Source organism: Manacus candei, unplaced genomic scaffold (assembly GCF_025592945.1).
Source record: "Manacus candei isolate 608988 ecotype Guabito, Panama unplaced genomic scaffold, ASM2559294v1 h1tg000028l, whole genome shotgun sequence".
In the NCBI taxonomy this organism is placed as follows: Eukaryota; Metazoa; Chordata; class Aves; order Passeriformes; family Pipridae; genus Manacus; species Manacus candei.
In genome coordinates, this window is record NW_026138076.1 from 33,802,643 (window position 1) to 33,820,114 (window position 17,472).

General features: G+C 45.5%; 1 protein-coding gene and 1 long non-coding RNA gene across 2 annotated transcripts; one reads left to right on the forward strand and one right to left on the reverse strand.

Moving 5' to 3' along the window:
* The first annotated feature begins 2,858 nt into the window (after positions 1-2,858).
* On the forward strand, positions 2,859-6,658 carry LOC127472377 (uncharacterized). The gene is made up of 3 exons (XR_007904992.1): positions 2,859-3,135; positions 3,305-3,434; positions 6,493-6,658. It is a non-coding gene; the product is annotated as an uncharacterized LOC127472377 (long non-coding RNA).
* LOC127472370 (secretory immunoglobulin A-binding protein EsiB-like) lies at positions 5,006-12,971 on the reverse strand. Its single transcript, XM_051790509.1, has 5 exons — positions 12,557-12,971; positions 8,351-8,492; positions 8,141-8,186; positions 6,649-6,735; positions 5,006-5,582 (listed from the first exon to the last, which is right to left on the reverse strand). The coding sequence occupies exons 1-5, from the start codon at positions 12,716-12,718 to the stop codon at positions 5,486-5,488; spliced, it is 534 nt and encodes a 177-aa protein (XP_051646469.1). The 5' UTR covers positions 12,719-12,971; the 3' UTR covers positions 5,006-5,485.
* Between the last annotated feature and the right edge of the window lie 4,501 nt (positions 12,972-17,472).

Below are 17,472 nucleotides of genomic sequence, written 5' to 3' on the forward strand. Positions count from 1 at the left end.
TTGGGCAGAAAGAGAAGGCCCTCTCTGAGAGCATTAATGCTGTGGTTTTGCCCCTGGTATCAACAGAGCTTGCCTGGTAGGTGGGTGGGGTATTGGGATTTATGTGTAGACAAATTCAGGAACACTTCAGTCTTTTTTCTTTTTTCTTCCTCCCCCCCCACCCCTTACAAAGCTTTTGAAAGTCCACTGGGGACCCCTAACGTTCAGCTGCTGCTGAAGCACACACTTCAAAGCCAGAACTGCACACTTCTTTAGCCACCTATGGGTTTGATCGTTCTGGTGGGTTTTCATTGCAGGCAGTAATGCTCCCTTTCCCCTGCTAAAAGTCATCTTTCTGGAAAGTTCTGAGAGCTCCTCAAAATGTTTGGTAAAACAACATTTCTGTTGTCATAAAACATGCCAGCCATATTAAACAGGGTAGGCCCTGGAGATGCTTTGAGAGGCAGAAACCCTCGTGCCACCTGCATAGCAGGTAGGACCCTTTCCTGCCCTGAGCCGTGGCAGCAGAAAAGTGCTTAGAAGTCACAGTTATTGCAAAAGGCATTGGGAGGAATAACTCTGGGGATTTCTAAGGATGTCGGTGACAAATTGGCAGATGCTCAGCTCTCCATAAACTCCTACTGCCTAGTCCCTAAACCCACACATGTCCCCATGGCTGCCTCACTTCTCTCCATAGAAAATCTCCTCTGCCCACATTCTAAGGCCTGCACCGAGCTGGGCAGCCTCCATGACCAAAACCTACAGTCCCCTCATTGCCCTCAACCAGGGCAGATGGGAATTACTGTTATCATAGCCTTTTGTCCTGGTTTCCTAGTGCCTCTTCCGATGGGACCAAGCAGGACAGACAAATACATCCATTGCAGCCTGGTTTAGGGTTTTTTTATGTCGAATTCATGAGATCAGCTTTTCTCTCTCTTATGGTAGAAATCTGTTGTGTTTCACAGACCAGCATTAATATCATTATAACTTCCCCCCCCAGCCAAAGGCAACAGAGTGGTCAGTTACTGGGAGTGGGTAGCCACACCAAATCCACCTGAAAGTTTGGGCAGAAAAATGTTAGAAATGCAGCTGGAGTAAGTTCCCTGCTCTCTTTCATGCCTCCAATCCCAAGTAAATCAGAAAAAATCATGCTTTTTGAGTGGCTTCTAACATAATGAAAGTCAATTAGAGTGATGCAAACGGAGCTGATAACTGCAGGTTTTCATCACTGACTCCATGCTAAATGTCTGTACTGTGTGGTTTGCAAGGAAGTAAGGGTTCATGGAGAGGAAAGGATGGGGTTTTTAAAAGCAGTTAAATTGCCTCTAATTAGGAACACAACTGTAGTCAAAACATAATGTGACGATAATAAATTGATATTTGCATAATGGAAATACTACCAAACTGTACTTCAAATAAGCTGAATTAGATTATAATTAGAGCTGTGTTTTGGGAAAGAAAATCCTTCTAATTGCCTGAGTACAGGCAGTGCCAAGGAGAAGAGGGCTGGCAGCTGCCAGGGAGGTCCTGTGCGGGACAAGCACTCCACAACCAGGGACTATTCCCTGCAGGGGGGATAGGGTGCCCACACCTACCAGCAGCCAGCACAGCCAGAGCGAGGCAGATCTGTGGAGAAAAAAGGAAAAAGCAGGAGGAATGTGAGGGTGCAGACTCTCAGCCATCGACTGCAAAACTCAAAACTGAAAGAAAATCCAGGGTGAAATTGTAGGGGCAGCAATTAGGGTGGAAAACACACGTGTCTCAGGGGAGATGGTGTGAAGGTAAAAGTACAAGTGTTAAACCTGCAAATTGCAGGAAACCAGTGAACATCTTTTTCTGGTGAATTCTCGGCACTATACTGAGTTGCAATGGCCTTTTCTTCCAGCTGTTTGATAACTGGCTTTACTAAACCAACAGTAATTTTTTTCTGCTGGAACATGGCGAGGTTGCTCGTGATTTATTGTCAAGCTCTTACTACTCTTTATTAAAAAACAGGCCACCTGGACAGCACTGGATGACAGGTCACTTGCCTGTTGTACAAGACTATGTATATCAGCAAGGAAGCTACAGCTGAGATAAAGGAAAAATGTTATATTCCAAAACAGCTCTTTTTGAGATAATGAACATAGTAATTACAGCTTGTCACTGAAGTGAAGGCAGCATGAACCTTGAGGCTAACTTGTTGCCTGGTAGCTGCAGAATCTCATGGTCAGTGTTAATGCCCATTTTAGTGCTGGGCAGTGACACTCCAGGTAGGAAAACTGATCAGCATACAAAAGCCTACTCACTCATTTTGACTCAGGGACAGAAAATGGTGATTTCTTAAGTTCCATGTGTATTGGGTTTGCATGGTCAGGTTTTGATAGTGAGGGGGCTATGGGGTTGGCTTCTTGAGAAACTGCTAGAAGCTTCCTCAAGAAGCCAGTTCCAGCTGGCTCCAGGACAGACCTGCTGCTGGTCAAGGCTGAGCCAAACAGAGATGGTCGTAATGCCTCTGTGATGACATATTTAAGAAGGAAAAAAGTTATTGTGCAGATCTAATTGCAGCTAGAGAAGAAAGGAGTGAGAATATCTGATAGGAAAAACTACACAAAAGCAAGGTCAGTGGAGAAGGAGGGGGAGGAGATGCTCCAGACGCTGGAGTGGAGATTCCCCTGCAGCCTCTGGTGCAGACCATGGTGAAGCAGCTGTGCCTCTGTAGCCCATGGAGGTCAACAGGGATGCAGAGATCCATCTGCAGCCTGTGGAGGAGACCCATGCTGTAGCAGGTGGATGCCTGAAAGAGACAGCGAACTCATGGAAAATCCATGCTGGAGTAGGGTCCTGGCAGGCACCTGCAGGCCCATGGAGAGAGGAGCCTACACTAGAGTAGTTTTCCCGGTAGGATTTGTCCTCATGGGAGACTTGCACTGGAGCAGCCTGTGTCTGAAGGACTACACCCTGCAAAAAGTGACTCATGTTGGAGCAGTTTGTGAAGAACTGCAGCCTGTGGGAAGGACTCATGTTGGAGAAGTTTGTGAAGAACTGTCTCCTATGGGATGGACCTCACACTGGAGCAGGAGAAGGACTCCTTTCCCTGAGGAGGAAGCAGCATCAGAAACAACCTGTGATGAACTGACCTCAGCACCCATCCCTGTCTACCTGCACTGCTGGGGGGTAGGTGTTTTTAAGATTCATTTTGTTTCTCATTTTCTTGCTCTGATTTTCTTAGTAATAAATTCACTTAATATGCCCAAGTTCAGTCTGTTTTGCCTGTAATCAGTGAGTGATCTCTCCCACTCCTTATCTCAACTCATGAGGCTTTCGTTCTATTTTCTCTCTCCAGTCCAGTTGCAGAGGGGAGTAAGAGAGCAGCTTTGGTAGGTACCTGGCACCCAACCAGGGTCAACTCACACTGCAAAATACAATGACCCTGCCCACCAGGCTCTCAACATATTTGCTCCTCAAATACCCAGGTCAGTACACCTTAGCTCACCGAGGCAGTGCCTTATGTCATATCTGGGCCACTTACAGCTTCATCCTGAACCCAGTGGCAATAAGAAAGGGGGGTGAATTGGGCATCACTGGTTGGTGGAGGTGTACTACGGGATATGGCTCTCCCCAGCCATGCTTGAATGTCCCTCTGATATTGGCTGCTGTGGTTAGGGAGGATGAAGAAAACGAGGATGATTTCGGGGGTGGAGGAGTGGCAGAAGACACTATGGTTTGAGTTTCAGTGGGGATTTTGAGACAGCTCTTCACATTATTTTCTCAGTGGATGCTGCATTATGGGGAAAAAACCTGCATTTTTCTGCTCACAGGCACAAAAAGGAGGGTAGCACAGGCCTGGGTAGGATGCCTAGTACACTTAACTGGTGTGTCTCTCTCTATATGAGATGTATAGCATAGGTCTAGTTTCCAAATCAGGAGCTACAGCTCATGCGCGTTCATGAGAAAAAAAAAAAAGCAGGTCTGAGACGTAATGCAGCACAAGCCTCATGCCAAGGGAAATATTCCCCTGTCTATAAAGGGTCCTGTCTCGGGGCACCAGTCCACAGCCACTACATATATGAGCTCCTTTAATATTTGGAAAATGGTGTCTTGCTTTTCTACTTGAGGAAGAGAGAAAATCTCCTGGTGCTCTGCTCTGCCGTGCAGTTTGTAGTACCAGATTTAATAAAGGGATGCGTGGGAGGGAGCACAGAAGGGAAAGAGAAAGGAGACAAGCAGGGGGAGCAGGCAGCTGCACTGCATCAGAGAGCACTGGTCTGCAGCACATGGTGCCAGGGCTGAGGGAGGCAGAAGGATAGCCAGGCCCCAGGTCTCCTCCCCTCTGTGCTCTCCTCTTGGGAGCAAGATGCAGAACTGGCCCTGAGGAGCCCAGACTGGGGACAGTCAGGTGAAGAGACAAAGTCTGGCTATCCCTTGCTTAATGTGTGGCCATCAGCCCCTGCCTCCCTCCACTGCGCTGAGTGTTGGCACGTTGTGCCTGTGGGACACACCCCAGTTGTTGCCAGCATCACTCTAGAAAGATATTGAGGCTGACACCCAAGATGGGACAGGGAAATAGGAGCCTGCCCAAAGTACTTCACATCTTTGCCTAGAAGTCATAGCACAAACGCAGTTCTCAGAAACCAAAGCCTGGCCCCCCACCACGGGCTTGCTGTCCCATTTGCTCCCTCAGTGGCAACCCCTGGGTCTCAGGCCCACCAGCGAGGCCTCAGGCACCCAAGGGGAGCGCAGGACCTCATGTGTGCAACAAGTGAGCTGGATAATTACGGTAGCAAGAAGGGAAAGATTGCACACCAACAAAGGCAGCCCTGGGAAACAATTTTATTGCCAGCAAAATGCTGCGGGTCTTTGTTTAGTGAGTGCACTTCCCATGAAATGCAATTGCTCACTGTGGTTTTAAACCTGAAAATGAAGGCAGTTTCCATTAAACTGAATTACTTTTCCCCAAAACTGGCATGACAATGGTAATGCCAATAAGGAATGATAGCATTAAGTGAGAGCATCATTTATATTTTCTATTAAATCACTGTCATTTCTATTACAAATGGCATCATGCATGCATGCCATGCTGATTTAAAGTGATAAAGGCTTAGTCATGATTAGTTATCACAATGCCTAAGCAGAGCATGAAATACAGGTAGCACAAATGTGCAGCAACCTCACACCAAGTCCAGGTGAACGCTGGGATCTAAACTGAACTTAGTATTAGCAGATAAGTTGGTACAAACATAGTGGTGTTTTTTCGAAAACATTCATATGCCCATTGCCAGTGTAACCCTGAAGGCTATTTGTCTCCTCCACCCCACCTTTTCCACGCTCTTCAGAAGTGGCGAGCCAGGAAGCAAAAAGAGAAGGTGCAGCAACACATGACTGCCATAGATCTGACCATGGAGATCCAGTACAAAGCAAGTGCAATGTCCAATGAATGACTCAAATGCCTAAAGACACTCAGCAAGGAGAAAGTGGGGTTGCTAAGTTGGCAAGGTTGGACGAGCGCTGGTATTGCAGCAGTCAATCAGGGAAGGTTTCTGCTCTTGAGGATGTTTTCCAAAAGTTGCTGAGCTTCCTGGAGCCCATGGGCTGCTGCCACACTGAGAAGTTTCTCCACTTCCCTGAAGGACATGAAACTTTCATCAAGAAAATTTAGGAGGATGTTTGATTCATTCATAGCTAAATTTCAATTACCCAGGCTTTTATAAGTGGAACACAGCTACTGAAAATGTCTGCAAAGTTTACTCTCCACTATTCAGAAAATTATCTGATTTTCCTTCTGCTTTTCCCTGTGGTCTGAGCACATGTGTTTTGGGTTTGGTGATTTTCTCATCTTAGTTGAAGTAGAGATGGATTTGGAGGTCTTGAAATCCCATTCAAAACATGAATCTGCCTCATCATGCGACATGCAGTGAAAATTGAAACAAAACGTGCTGGTCACAAGGTTTGCCCAAACAATGCTATTTTAGCTTCATTTAGTTCAAAACTGCTCTCTCCAACCTCAGTTTCAATTTTCAGACTTGGAGTAAACGCAAAAAAATCAAAACTAAACAATACACAAAATCTATCAATCACTGTTTTGGGAACTCATCGGTCATTTTAGCTTCACTTAGCCCCAGGACTAGTCGCCACAGCAAATGTACAAAGCACAAGGCAAGTTTTCTTTGGCTGTGGGCCTTGCTGGGAACACTGGTGTGAAGTGTGCACAGGCACATTAGGGAGAAAAATGTGTCCTGAGTGGTTTCAACCCAACCCCCAGGCAGGCAACAAGAAACTTCTCATTGACTTCACTGGATGGGAATAAGAGCAAAAAGGGAGTTCCCCCAAAAAGAAAGACAGGTCTTTATAGCAGAAAATTCACATGTCACTTCAATAGCTCTTTCTATACCAGTATGGGTCTTGTCCCTTGCCTTGATTGGGAAATCATGATGGAAATACATATGCATTCAGACCACAGGAATTTTGTGTACTGTGGCACTTAATTTTTAAAATCTCATTGGACTAACTGGAGTTTTTGGTTTTCCTCTGCAGGTGGGGCTGCATTACTGACATTACAAGAAGAGGGCATTAGAAATGCTGGAGTAGCTTCATGCGTGGAGTACTTACAGCACCAGTTTCCCCCCCACCTCCCCAGGAGGAGCTGGGAATGCAGCTGTAATGGGAAGGAAGAGGATTAACTCAGGTTACCCTTCTTCAAGTGCCATGGTCATGTTTCTGAGTGCCCCCACTGCCAGGTTGAAGGAGGAGTGGGGATGGCCCTGCCCCGCAGCCTGCCTACAGGGGGGAAGAGACAAGCAAAGTCAATGGTAAGAGACATTAATGTAGACAACACATTGATTGTTGCTGAGCAGAGCTTACCCTAAATCCATGATTTTTCAGTTTTCCATGTTCTGGCAGTGGGGAGGTGTACAAGAAGCTGGGAGGGAGCATGGCCAGGACAACTGACTCGAACTGGCCAAAGGGATATTCCACACCATAGTGTCATGCTCAATATGTAAACTGGGGGGGAGTTGGCCAGGAGCTGCCCATCACTTGTTGGGGACAGGCTGGGCATTGGTCAGTGAGTGGTAAGCAACTGTATTGGGCATCACTTGTGTTTCTTGGGGTTTATTCCTCTCTTTTATTATTATTATTATTGTTATACTTTATTTCAATTATTAAACTGCTCTTTTCTCAACCCACACGTTCTACCTTTTTCCAATTCTCCTCCCCATCCCACAGGGCTGGGAGGGGAGTGGGGAAATCAGTGAGCGGTGGTGTGGTACTTAGTTGCTTAGATGAGGTTAAACCACGACAGAGCAAATAAGGAAGAAGGTATGTATAATTCACTGTTCTGAAATGTGACTCCTTTGAAATGTTCAGGCCCTGATTTGGAAAACATCTTTATTCAGAAAGGCACAAAGGCTTCAGCATTTCTCTAGGTAGGGATATCCTTAATGATGCCTTCTTTGATTACAACTCCTGCTGTTACAGGCATAGTTATTTCAGCCCTTCCTGTAGCTTGATGCTGTTCTATGTCCTGAGCAGACACAGAGGAAACATCTAACGTGCCTCCCTCCTCTCCCCTCACTTTTTGGGTAGCACAGTAACTTCCCCCATCTCTCATTCTTTCCATTTCTCACCAAGAGTGTTAGGATTTCAGGGGATGCAGCTCAGGCTCCTACCACAGGTGTGACCACTGTGGGTACCACAGCAAATGCACACACAGGCATGGCTGCCTCACTTATGTGGCAGAAACCTCTTGGGAGGGTGTGCTGAGAGCAGGAAATTAATACGTTGCTGTACCTTGATTTTCCATTGCCTCAGCAGTTCCTGGCTCACTACCCTCCTGTGCCTGTGCATTTTCCCTGCTGCCCACCTGCAGCTCAAACCTTCCCAAAAGGCTATTCAGCAAAACCAGCATTCTCTGCACTCTTGATGCTGAGACACTTTCTTTCTTTCACTGATTTAAAAAAATAGCAATAGTAGGTGAAGAAAGTGGAGCAAAGCGTATGACCCACAGGGAGAAGTTGGGAGCTCCAGATCTCCCTGCTGCCACCTGTGAACCTCCCTCCCACTGCCACAGGACAGCTCAGTGCAGCTGTCCCCCAAAGCACTGCCAGCTCTTCTTCCTTCTCCCATGCCACAGTAGCCTTTTGCCAGAAGAAGCCAATTTCCGACGGCAAGAATCGTGCCTCACCTGAACCAGTGCGTAGCCATGTCCTCATTTTTTTCCACTCCGGTTCCTGGGTGTGAGACAAGGTATCAAAGTCACAGATAGGTTATAGAATACAGCATCCAAAATCCAGCAGTGTGGTGGTACCACATACCACAGAGCCATGTTTGTAGTTCTGGCTTATGAGCATACCTACTCTGGCAGCAAGTTAGCCATGGATTGGAGAAACATTACCTTGTAAATACCTCTGTCCCAGGATGTGCTGGGCATTGGGGTACCCCAGGCGAGCATACAAATGAGCCACGTGGAAATGGAAATTCTCATAGCACAGTGGGATGTAGAGCAGGAGGAGGCCAGCGATGATTACAGCTGCCAACTGTAAAAGAGGAACAGTCATGATGCAAGGAAGAAAATAAACTGAGGACCAGCTACAGCAAATATTTCATCTGAGCTCTGAAGCCTCCCAAAGCTATTCCCCACAGATAAATGGGAGGAAAGTCTCACATAACCACAGAAAACCAAAGTCACCTTCGATAGAGAGCCAGTTCCAGAGTTTCCACTGAAGCTGGCAGAAAAAGCCCCACTGAATTCAGTGAGCAGTGCATCAGCTCCTGAGTTAATTTCCCCTTTAAGGTCTGCTACAGCAAAGGAAACTACAATACTTTTATTTTCTAGTGGTCCTATTGAAGAAAAAGGGGAAAAAAATCATAAGGTGCCATCAGGCTTTTACAAACATTCTATCAAAGAGGCTTGCCAGAAGTAGTCTCATTCCCCAGGCAGCTAGGTCCTTGGCCCACCACTGCCCACAGCATTGCATATGGATGTGAGCACTCACAAAATCACAGAATGGATCAGGTTGGAAGGTACCACAGTGGGTCATCTGGTCTAACCTCCCTGCTCAAGCAGGGTCATCCTAGAGCACATCAAACAGGATTGTGTCCAGACAGATCTTGAATATCTCCAGTGAGGGAGACTCCACAACCTCCCTGGGCAATCTGTTCCAGTGCTCAGTCACCCACACAGTAAAGTTCTTCCTCACATTCAGATGAAACTGCCTGTGCATCAGTTTCTGCCTCTTGTCCTGTTGCTTGGCACGACTGAGAAGAGCCTGGATCCTTCCACTTGACACCCTCCCTTTAGATACTGATAGACACTGACGAAGTCCCCTATCAGTTGCCTCCTCTCAAGGCTGAACAGGCCTGGCTCCTTCAGCCTATCCTTATCCCTTAATCATCCTTGTTACCCTTTGCTGGACCTGCTCCAGGAGTTCCACGTCTCCCTCCCTTTGTGAACATCCTTGGCTCATAAAGCCTTTCATTCTGTGTTACAGTAAGGACATGCCTACATCCACACCTGACAGGAGAATGACCTTTGGTCTGAAACTCTTCTTTCATCCAAGGTATAAATCAGCAAAAAGTCTGATGAACTGAATCAGCAGGGAAAAAGATGAGAGACTAGAATTAGGCTGTTTCCTTTTTGATGCCAAATTGGATTTTCTTTGTTCAGGGAGCTAGCTATTAGCTTCCAGTGAGAGGAGCTGGCACCTTAAGCATCCACATCTTGGCAGAGTCAGGGATGCCTGGCTAGGAACAGAAAAGCAGGATTAGGAAACCGCTATAGGAGGCCCATGTGGAGCCTCCTGCCTGCACAGGTTACCAGGAGCCCATTGCCTCCCTGCAGGGGAGTGCAGGATGTCTCGCCAATGGTGTCAGCCCTGTAGAAGGTAAAACCCTTTCCTACTACATGGGAAGATGGAGACCAGGTAGAGTCCTGAGTGGAAGACGTGTCTTTGAGAACAACAAGGAGGCAAGTGCTGATCAGGTCCCTCAGTGCAACCCTGTGCTGAGATGCAACACTGATGGTATGGGATCCAGAGGAGACCACTAATACCTCAGCCTTCAGCCCTGTAGCTTTGGTGAAAGCAACAATGGATTCTTGGACCTGATGTTCCTGGGGACATGCCAAAGCACCTGCAGACTCTCTGCATACCACTGTTCCTCTCCCGTGGATGCGGAAGCAGAACAGATACGAGAAGCCCATTTTAACAGCCAAGTCAGAAACAAGTACGAGGGCCTGTCCAGGGCCTGACCACGGCTGTTGCAGAACAAGCTCACTTTTTCATCTGGGCATAATTTCTTGCTACAAGTACTTGTGATTAATGGCTACAGCATGTGGGTTTGTCACCACGCCATGTTCAGAATGAGCCAAAGGGACAAGAAGCAGCTGCAAAGGACGACAAGATGCAAGAGCTGTAATTGTCAGGGGCTCTTCTGGCCATTATGGATGGTTTGACGCAACCCCCAGAGAAAGATGCAAAAAACAACTCCCTCTCTTTTTTGGGGGGGCACGGTATAGCACTTCAGGTATACGTAGACCATTGCAAAGCAAATGATGCATTTAGATACTGATCTGCTTCTCAGTTGCCTGTAGGGCATAAGGACAGAGGTGATGTGGGTGTGGCACTTCCTCGATGTTTCATGGGGGCTCCTGCACTCCCATGCACCATGATCAGCTGTGGTGACTGCTGGAGGTAGCATGTTGGTAAGAACCTGGTGGCTCCTAATTGGCACCCAGATCCGAGTTTGGGCCCATCTCTAATTTGGATTAGTGAATGCTGAGGATTAAATGAGCCTAGTTAGCTAATAAAGCTAAGCAAATAAAATAGGTAAGCGATAATGACACGCAAATGCCCCAACATTTGATTTTCTGACTGATAAACTTAGGGACGTAGGAAATTTTGATACACACACACACCATCATACCCATTCAGCCTGTGTGATGCTGTGTGAACTATGCAGCACTGTGTATGTGCTGAAGGGTATGTAGGTCCCTGAAAGCCAAGGCAAGTCCAAAAGGAAATGCAAAGAGTGGGAAATGTGGCATTTGAGAGGAGCTGCTTCTATTGCAAGTCTGGTATATCCAATATATGTAACAGCAAACAACCAGCCTAGTAAACTAAAGGGAAAAGGATGTGGAGGGCAAGGTGCTGCGGATCACAGCGGAAACCTCTGTGATCATGCACCACTGCCATTGGGGTACATCCTTGAGTGAATGCTCCCTGCAGGACACCACCTCTCCATGACAATGTCCATGATGATCAGCCATCCACTGCTGGCAGCTTCCATCTCACTATTGCAGAGACACTGTGCCTGGCTCCTTTGAGGCAGATAGCTCAGGAACCACTGGATGTCCACTTTTTGTCCCAAGCTGTTTTTTAAGGGGAGGCTTTCAACTTTTTGCAGTTGTGTAGGCACTGTCAGGTATGGCAAGCAAGACATGTCACAGGCAGTTCCTTTAGAAATGGCCCACTGAGCATCCCTAATCTGATTTTTTTTTTTTTGGTGGTGGGTTGGGTTTTTTTTCTATTTTCTTTTCCTAAACCTTCCTAAAGGGTGAGAAAAACCAAGACCTATGCATGACAAAAGGCAGGTGCACGAGGTGCTGGAGCACACTGATCCCAGCTCTGGAAGATGGCAACACCAACACTGGTTCCTTGGCTGCCTACCAGCTTGAAAATGCACCTACAAGCACACAGCTAGTCCCACACAAGCAGAGACATGAGCAAAAATACTCCTTTGCCCTCTGCTGTGGCTGTGGCTACATCTGCTATTTTAAGTGTCTCCAAGACCAAAAGAGAGGGAAGCTGAGTGACCTTTCTCAAAAAGCAGCTGCTGATGGAGGGGGGCACCTGAAGTGAGATCTCCTTATAGAAGGGATGAATCAGTGAGGTGTAAGTCCCACGGGCTTCTTCCACGTTGGTTGTCTGTAGCCCTCACCCTCACAGTCAGCACGGGGGACTAAAGGCACAGTGTACCAATAGTCACTGAAATGAGAGCTCCTCAGGGACCTCAGCCAGGCAACAAGTGCTAGTCTACCTCAAACGCAGGAAGGAACATGGGGAGCTTGTTGCATTGCCCCATGCAGGGGTGTGAAGCAGATCACTGGCCTGAAACCACCTTTGTAGGCTTGGGGGGAGCTCTCAGTTGCTCATCCCACCCTTTTCTTCTGTGGTGACTCATTAGAAACTACTTTGCATTTTTCAAACCTTGCATAGTTGGGGCTGCATGGGGGAAGCCCAGTAGTGTTGGTGGGGCTATGCCGGGGAAACAGGCAGTGAGGGACACAAATCAAGCATCTTGCCTGTGCCATCACCCATGTGCCCAAGCCCACTGTACAGGATCGAAAATATGATCAAGAGAAACGCCTAAAAACTCCGCCTATAATGACTGCACTTGAAGATGCCACCTTACTGTGTGCTAGCAAAAGCCTCCACTCCAAGAGTGGCAGAGAAAGGCATCCCAAGACTTGCATTTGAGAGGCTGTTGTGTGCAAGCAGCTCCTGTGGCTTTGACCCGCTCTAGCACCAGTGGCTTTCAGGGGCAGAGTGTAACATAACACCCAGTGCCAGCATTCCCACCCTGAACTCATCCCCACACTTACCTCCCAGCTGCTCCATGTTGAGCTGTTGGGGTGAGGGTTCCCACCCCCAGGACAAGGATTTGCCCCACAGGGATCAGCACTGCCCCATCCCTTCCGTCGGAGCCGCACTGCAGGCTTCATGTCCCCCATCTCTCCTTCCCGCAGGGAGTCCGAGCACCTCATTTTAACCTGGTCTGCTCCCTCTCACCAGGCACCACCACCGCCCTGCCATAAGTCTTACCCATCACCATCCCTCGGTTTCACTCCTGATTTATGGCAGCAGTAGCCCAGCTGCTTCACTAAGATAAGAGGGATGGGTACACATCCCCTTGAAGAGTCATAGAAAAGGAAGATGCTTCTGACGAAAACCTTGCAAATCACCAATGTTTAACTCTCCCTGTGCCGAATATTTCTGTTTCTTCAGACTGGTCCCAGGTGTTGCAAGCCCTCACCAGTAAATTGTTATATTTGACAAATTTGATTACATTTTTTTTTTCTGCTTTTTACATGTATGGATTTTGGACAAATGCAAGAACATGCAGGCCTAGCCCCAGGTGAGAAAATTAGAAAACGTGCAATGATATATAATTAGGAAATTATCAGAACGTACAAATCCCCACACAAAATTTGACAGGATAGGATTTTTATTTTTTTAAGCTAGAAAAGAGCTTACTTGTTAAAGTCAGATATTTTATAGCTGCATAATTATGCCTCTATTCATTTGCAGTAACTACACCTAGTAAATTTCAGATGATAAATTTTGTTTTGCTTTTGCATCTAAAAAACACCTCTTTTTAATGCAAGATCCCTAATGCATGTTACCTTCCTATTATGAAGTCCTAGCAGAGGATTTTAACCAGATGCCTGGCAGACAAGGTCCATCTCATGTGAAATGCTGACCTTGTCTGGCTGTCTGACCATAAAAAATATTTTCCTTTCCAGTTTTACAGTAAGATAAGTGCTGTGCTTTGGTTTTAAAGAAAACCCCACCCCCAAAGAACAAGGATATCTCTTTGGTTGTGATGACTCAGCCTAAAAACCTTACTGAAGAGGAAACCCTTCATAGTTTCATATTTTATTTCTTGTGTTATGCTGCCACCATTGGGACAATTTCATTTGGTCAGTCACAGCCCCACTACAGTTGAAGAGATTCATCTTTATGTTCCTGATCAAAGTGTGAACCAGTTTCACAGTATATCAAATTTAACTGGACAGTAATAGTCATAGTGCAAGATCAACTGTTCCCAAGTGCAAACCTCTGCATTAAGGAAACTCAGAAATTTCCAAAACAAGACCAGAGCAGAAGGCCCTTCACTGCAGCAAAGAAGAGACGAAAGAAGGTAATACCTACTTAACCTTTTTTTCTTTTCTCAGCTTCAATTGCTAGAATTTAAAGATGAAGAAAAAAAAACAAAACCAAAAACATAACACCCCTCTGGGAGTTATCCTTCCTAGGAATGATACAGCCTTAGCTACAATTTCCAACTTTGGCAGAAGTGAACTCCAGAGTTAATCTTATTACTATTTGTAAAGGTGTATGGGTAACAGTTATATTTGTACTGACACCTCAGCTAGCTCTGGGAAATCAGTACTTTTCTCGGTATAAAACAGACCCTGGGGCTTGCAGTTCTTTGTTGCAGATGACTAAAAATGAGAACATATTATTAATTATGCATTGTTCAGTGAGAGCCATGCTGTCTGTGTCACAAGCCAGGTGCAGTACAGGATCTCATTCCAGTTGTGAGCTTCAGTTACTTCTCTACAAAATCCAATCTACACCATGAGGAAGAAATAAACCAGGTTGTCACACTAGAAACAAAAGATGGCTGTACTAGCTGTCTCCTACCAATAAAGAAGAATTGGATCCCCTCTACTTGCAATGACTTTGGCAAGGAAAGGGCAAGTCTGCCATGAATTTTCTCTCTGCTCTTCCAAAGGGCAGGTGGCATTTCTTCTTTTTCCCTTTCATTTTCACAGAACAAGTTTTGAAGAACCATTTCCAGCTCCTGCAAAGGAACATTTTGATTGAAATTCTGGAACAAGGCACCTTCAGGAAAACACATTCTTTTTCACATTTTTCCAGGTTGCTTTCTTAGGAAAAGAAATTGGTATAACCAAATTGTTATGTCTGGTAAAAGCCTATTTAATTGCAATGTCCTCTGGGCACAGGTATCACGTGGCAAATTAGAGCCACTTGAGAGTTGCCTAACTTGAACACAGTTGGAGTAGGTCCTTGCATATGGCTTTGTAGCCAGCACAAAAGATCATGTAAATATAATTATTTTGAATGGAGCTCAAATATGGGTAAGGGTGAGGACCAAGGCACGCAGCAACAAGAGAATTTTGAGGGACAAGTTTCTGTGTAAGACAATGGAAGGATGAGGGTAAGGAGTTCTGGCTGCCACTGTCTCTAACAGACTGTCATTTCACTTTGCCTAACTAGCTGTAGCTTCCTTTCAGAGCTGGCTAAACAAGAACGAGATAAAAATCTATTCAGGCTAGTCATTATGACTATTAATAGCTGATACAAAGGAGTATAATGAACAGTGTAGATATAAGGGTAGTTCAAGTCTCTCTGAAATCAGTATGCAAGCGTTATCTGCAGAGCTATTACAGAGCCCTGTATTGAGTTAAGAGAATAGAAATTTGGCAGAAAATAAACCCTCCTGCTTTCCAGCTAGCCCTCAGGGAGGCTGGGTGCAACTAGGCTTAATTTTTTATTATAAGCAATTCAGCACTGTAAGTTTGGTTGCATTCAGTAAGATCCCAGATGCACCAATACAGCGGGTTACACTGTAAGTCTGGTCTCATTCATGATTAGATATTCACAAAGAGTGCAGTTTATCAATGCAACAGTCTGGTCAAGTTTAAAAGAACTTGCATGAACACAGACTCACAAACAGTACAGTGCAGTAACAGATTTTAGATTCTTTTAGATTGGTGGTGATTCACTAGACCTGCAAAATATAAATGTATACCACCATGTACAAGTGTTTCCAAGTATGCTCCAGAGGCACAGTTCTTACCAAAGAGGCATCCATACTTTGGGGAAGGAGAGCAAGACTTGTCTGCAAGGTGGTTGTATTCTCATCTTCTGCCATGGAGGATTTCAAATGCCAAATTATACTCTTATGGAGAAGTGGAGGTGAGAATGTTGTCAAATATTCTGTTAGCTGCCGTCATTGATGGGGGGGCAGACATTTTATATGTAAATGAAGAATATGAAAAGTTACAAATACAGTGATTATAAAGGCTGTGTGTAATGGCCAAGGGCAGAATAGAACTGTGACACCCTAGATCACTCCCTCTTCCACATGAATTGCAGTGATGAGGATCATCTACAACCTAGATAGATAGCTTATCACCCCATCAGCAGGCCACCACACCCACAGTAATCCCTTCACCACATATCTCACAGCTATCTCATTCTTTCAATGTGTGGAGCTGTTTAGAGATACCAGATTAATAAATGTATCTGTTAAACCGAACAGTTGAATCTATTCATCACTATGCACAACACAACCGTGCAACAGGAGAGGATGTGAATTTCCTGAACCCAAATACAGCAGCCAATAGAGAGACCCAGCTCAGCAGAACCCTTTCATTTGCTAGAGATCCTGCAAAAGGGCAGCAGGGAAGCCCTCTGCAAGGGGGAATGGCTCCAGGGGCAAATACAAGTCATACTGTAATTGATCTCACCACAAAAAACTACAGCCTAAATGAAAGTAAGCAGTGGCTACAGGCTAAAAAAAACCCTGACAAACTATATTACTCACTTAAGGGGAGTTAGGTCAAAGTACAGCATACTAAAACCTCTGACTAAAACCTGTATACTGAAAAATGAGCTGACTCGGCTTAGCTGTCACCTAAAAAATAATTTCTCAAATGCTTTCTGACACCTGGCTTTTGAAGTTCCACAGATATTGTATCCCAGCAATGCCATGGCAAAGCTGAGCACCTAGGTATGTATCTCCTACTTAAACTTGTTCAGGATTCAGAAACTGTAAAGTTCTGAGGGATGTGATACAAAGAGCTTTCTGGGAATGCTTCATCAGTCTGCTAATGAAGATGATCTCCACCACTTCTGCAGAAACTAAAATCCTGAAAGAAATTAATTCAAGATAGTCCAAATAATACCATGATCATAGTCCAGTACTTAGTGAGGGTGAGAATTGGTACCTGCTTTGTACAGTGTGTTCATATTTTGGAGGCAAGTAAAAATAATCGTTTTTCTCCAAGGAAATCATACTAAGTAGTAGAGTAGAAAAGAAAGCAGCACTACATCCCAGTTCTCCTAAGGCATATTGAACACCATTACACAAGGTACACACCAGGCGGACTGCATCTTTTCTCACCAGGTTCCCCATAATATATCCTTTTAGAGAGATTTTCCACTTTCTTAATGTTAATTAGGTCAATAAAAGCCTATTATTCTGCTTTGTCCCCCTTGAAGCATATCTTCCTTCTTCCCACTGGATAAGACACCTGGGGCCAGGCTTGGGGTACAAATATCATCAGGAAGACGCAGGTGGTAAGTGCTCCCTTTGTTCATGTGGGATTGAGGTTATTTGTGCTCACAACTGGGTCTGAAGTTGCTTTGGAATTGTTCCCATTGTTCCTAGTGTACCTAAACTAGTTTCCATTTATGTCTTTAAATAGCAGAGGGGGGAGTTCAGGTTGTGCTTGTTGAGTGAAAACTTCTGCAGGCTTCTGTAAAACCTTGAGGCTTGTTTTTAAACTTAAAAAAAAATTCTAACCCCCTTCAAACCCTCTTATCTTCTTTCTTGCTGAAGGAGAATATAAACAAATGAAGCTTCAAATAGACAGAAGCACCAGACAGTTACATAAAAACAAACTGCCAGATCCCTGCATGTAGGCGTTATCTGCTCTCAATTCAGTCCTGCCTCTCTGTGCATGTGCTTGGAAGTAGGTCTCCC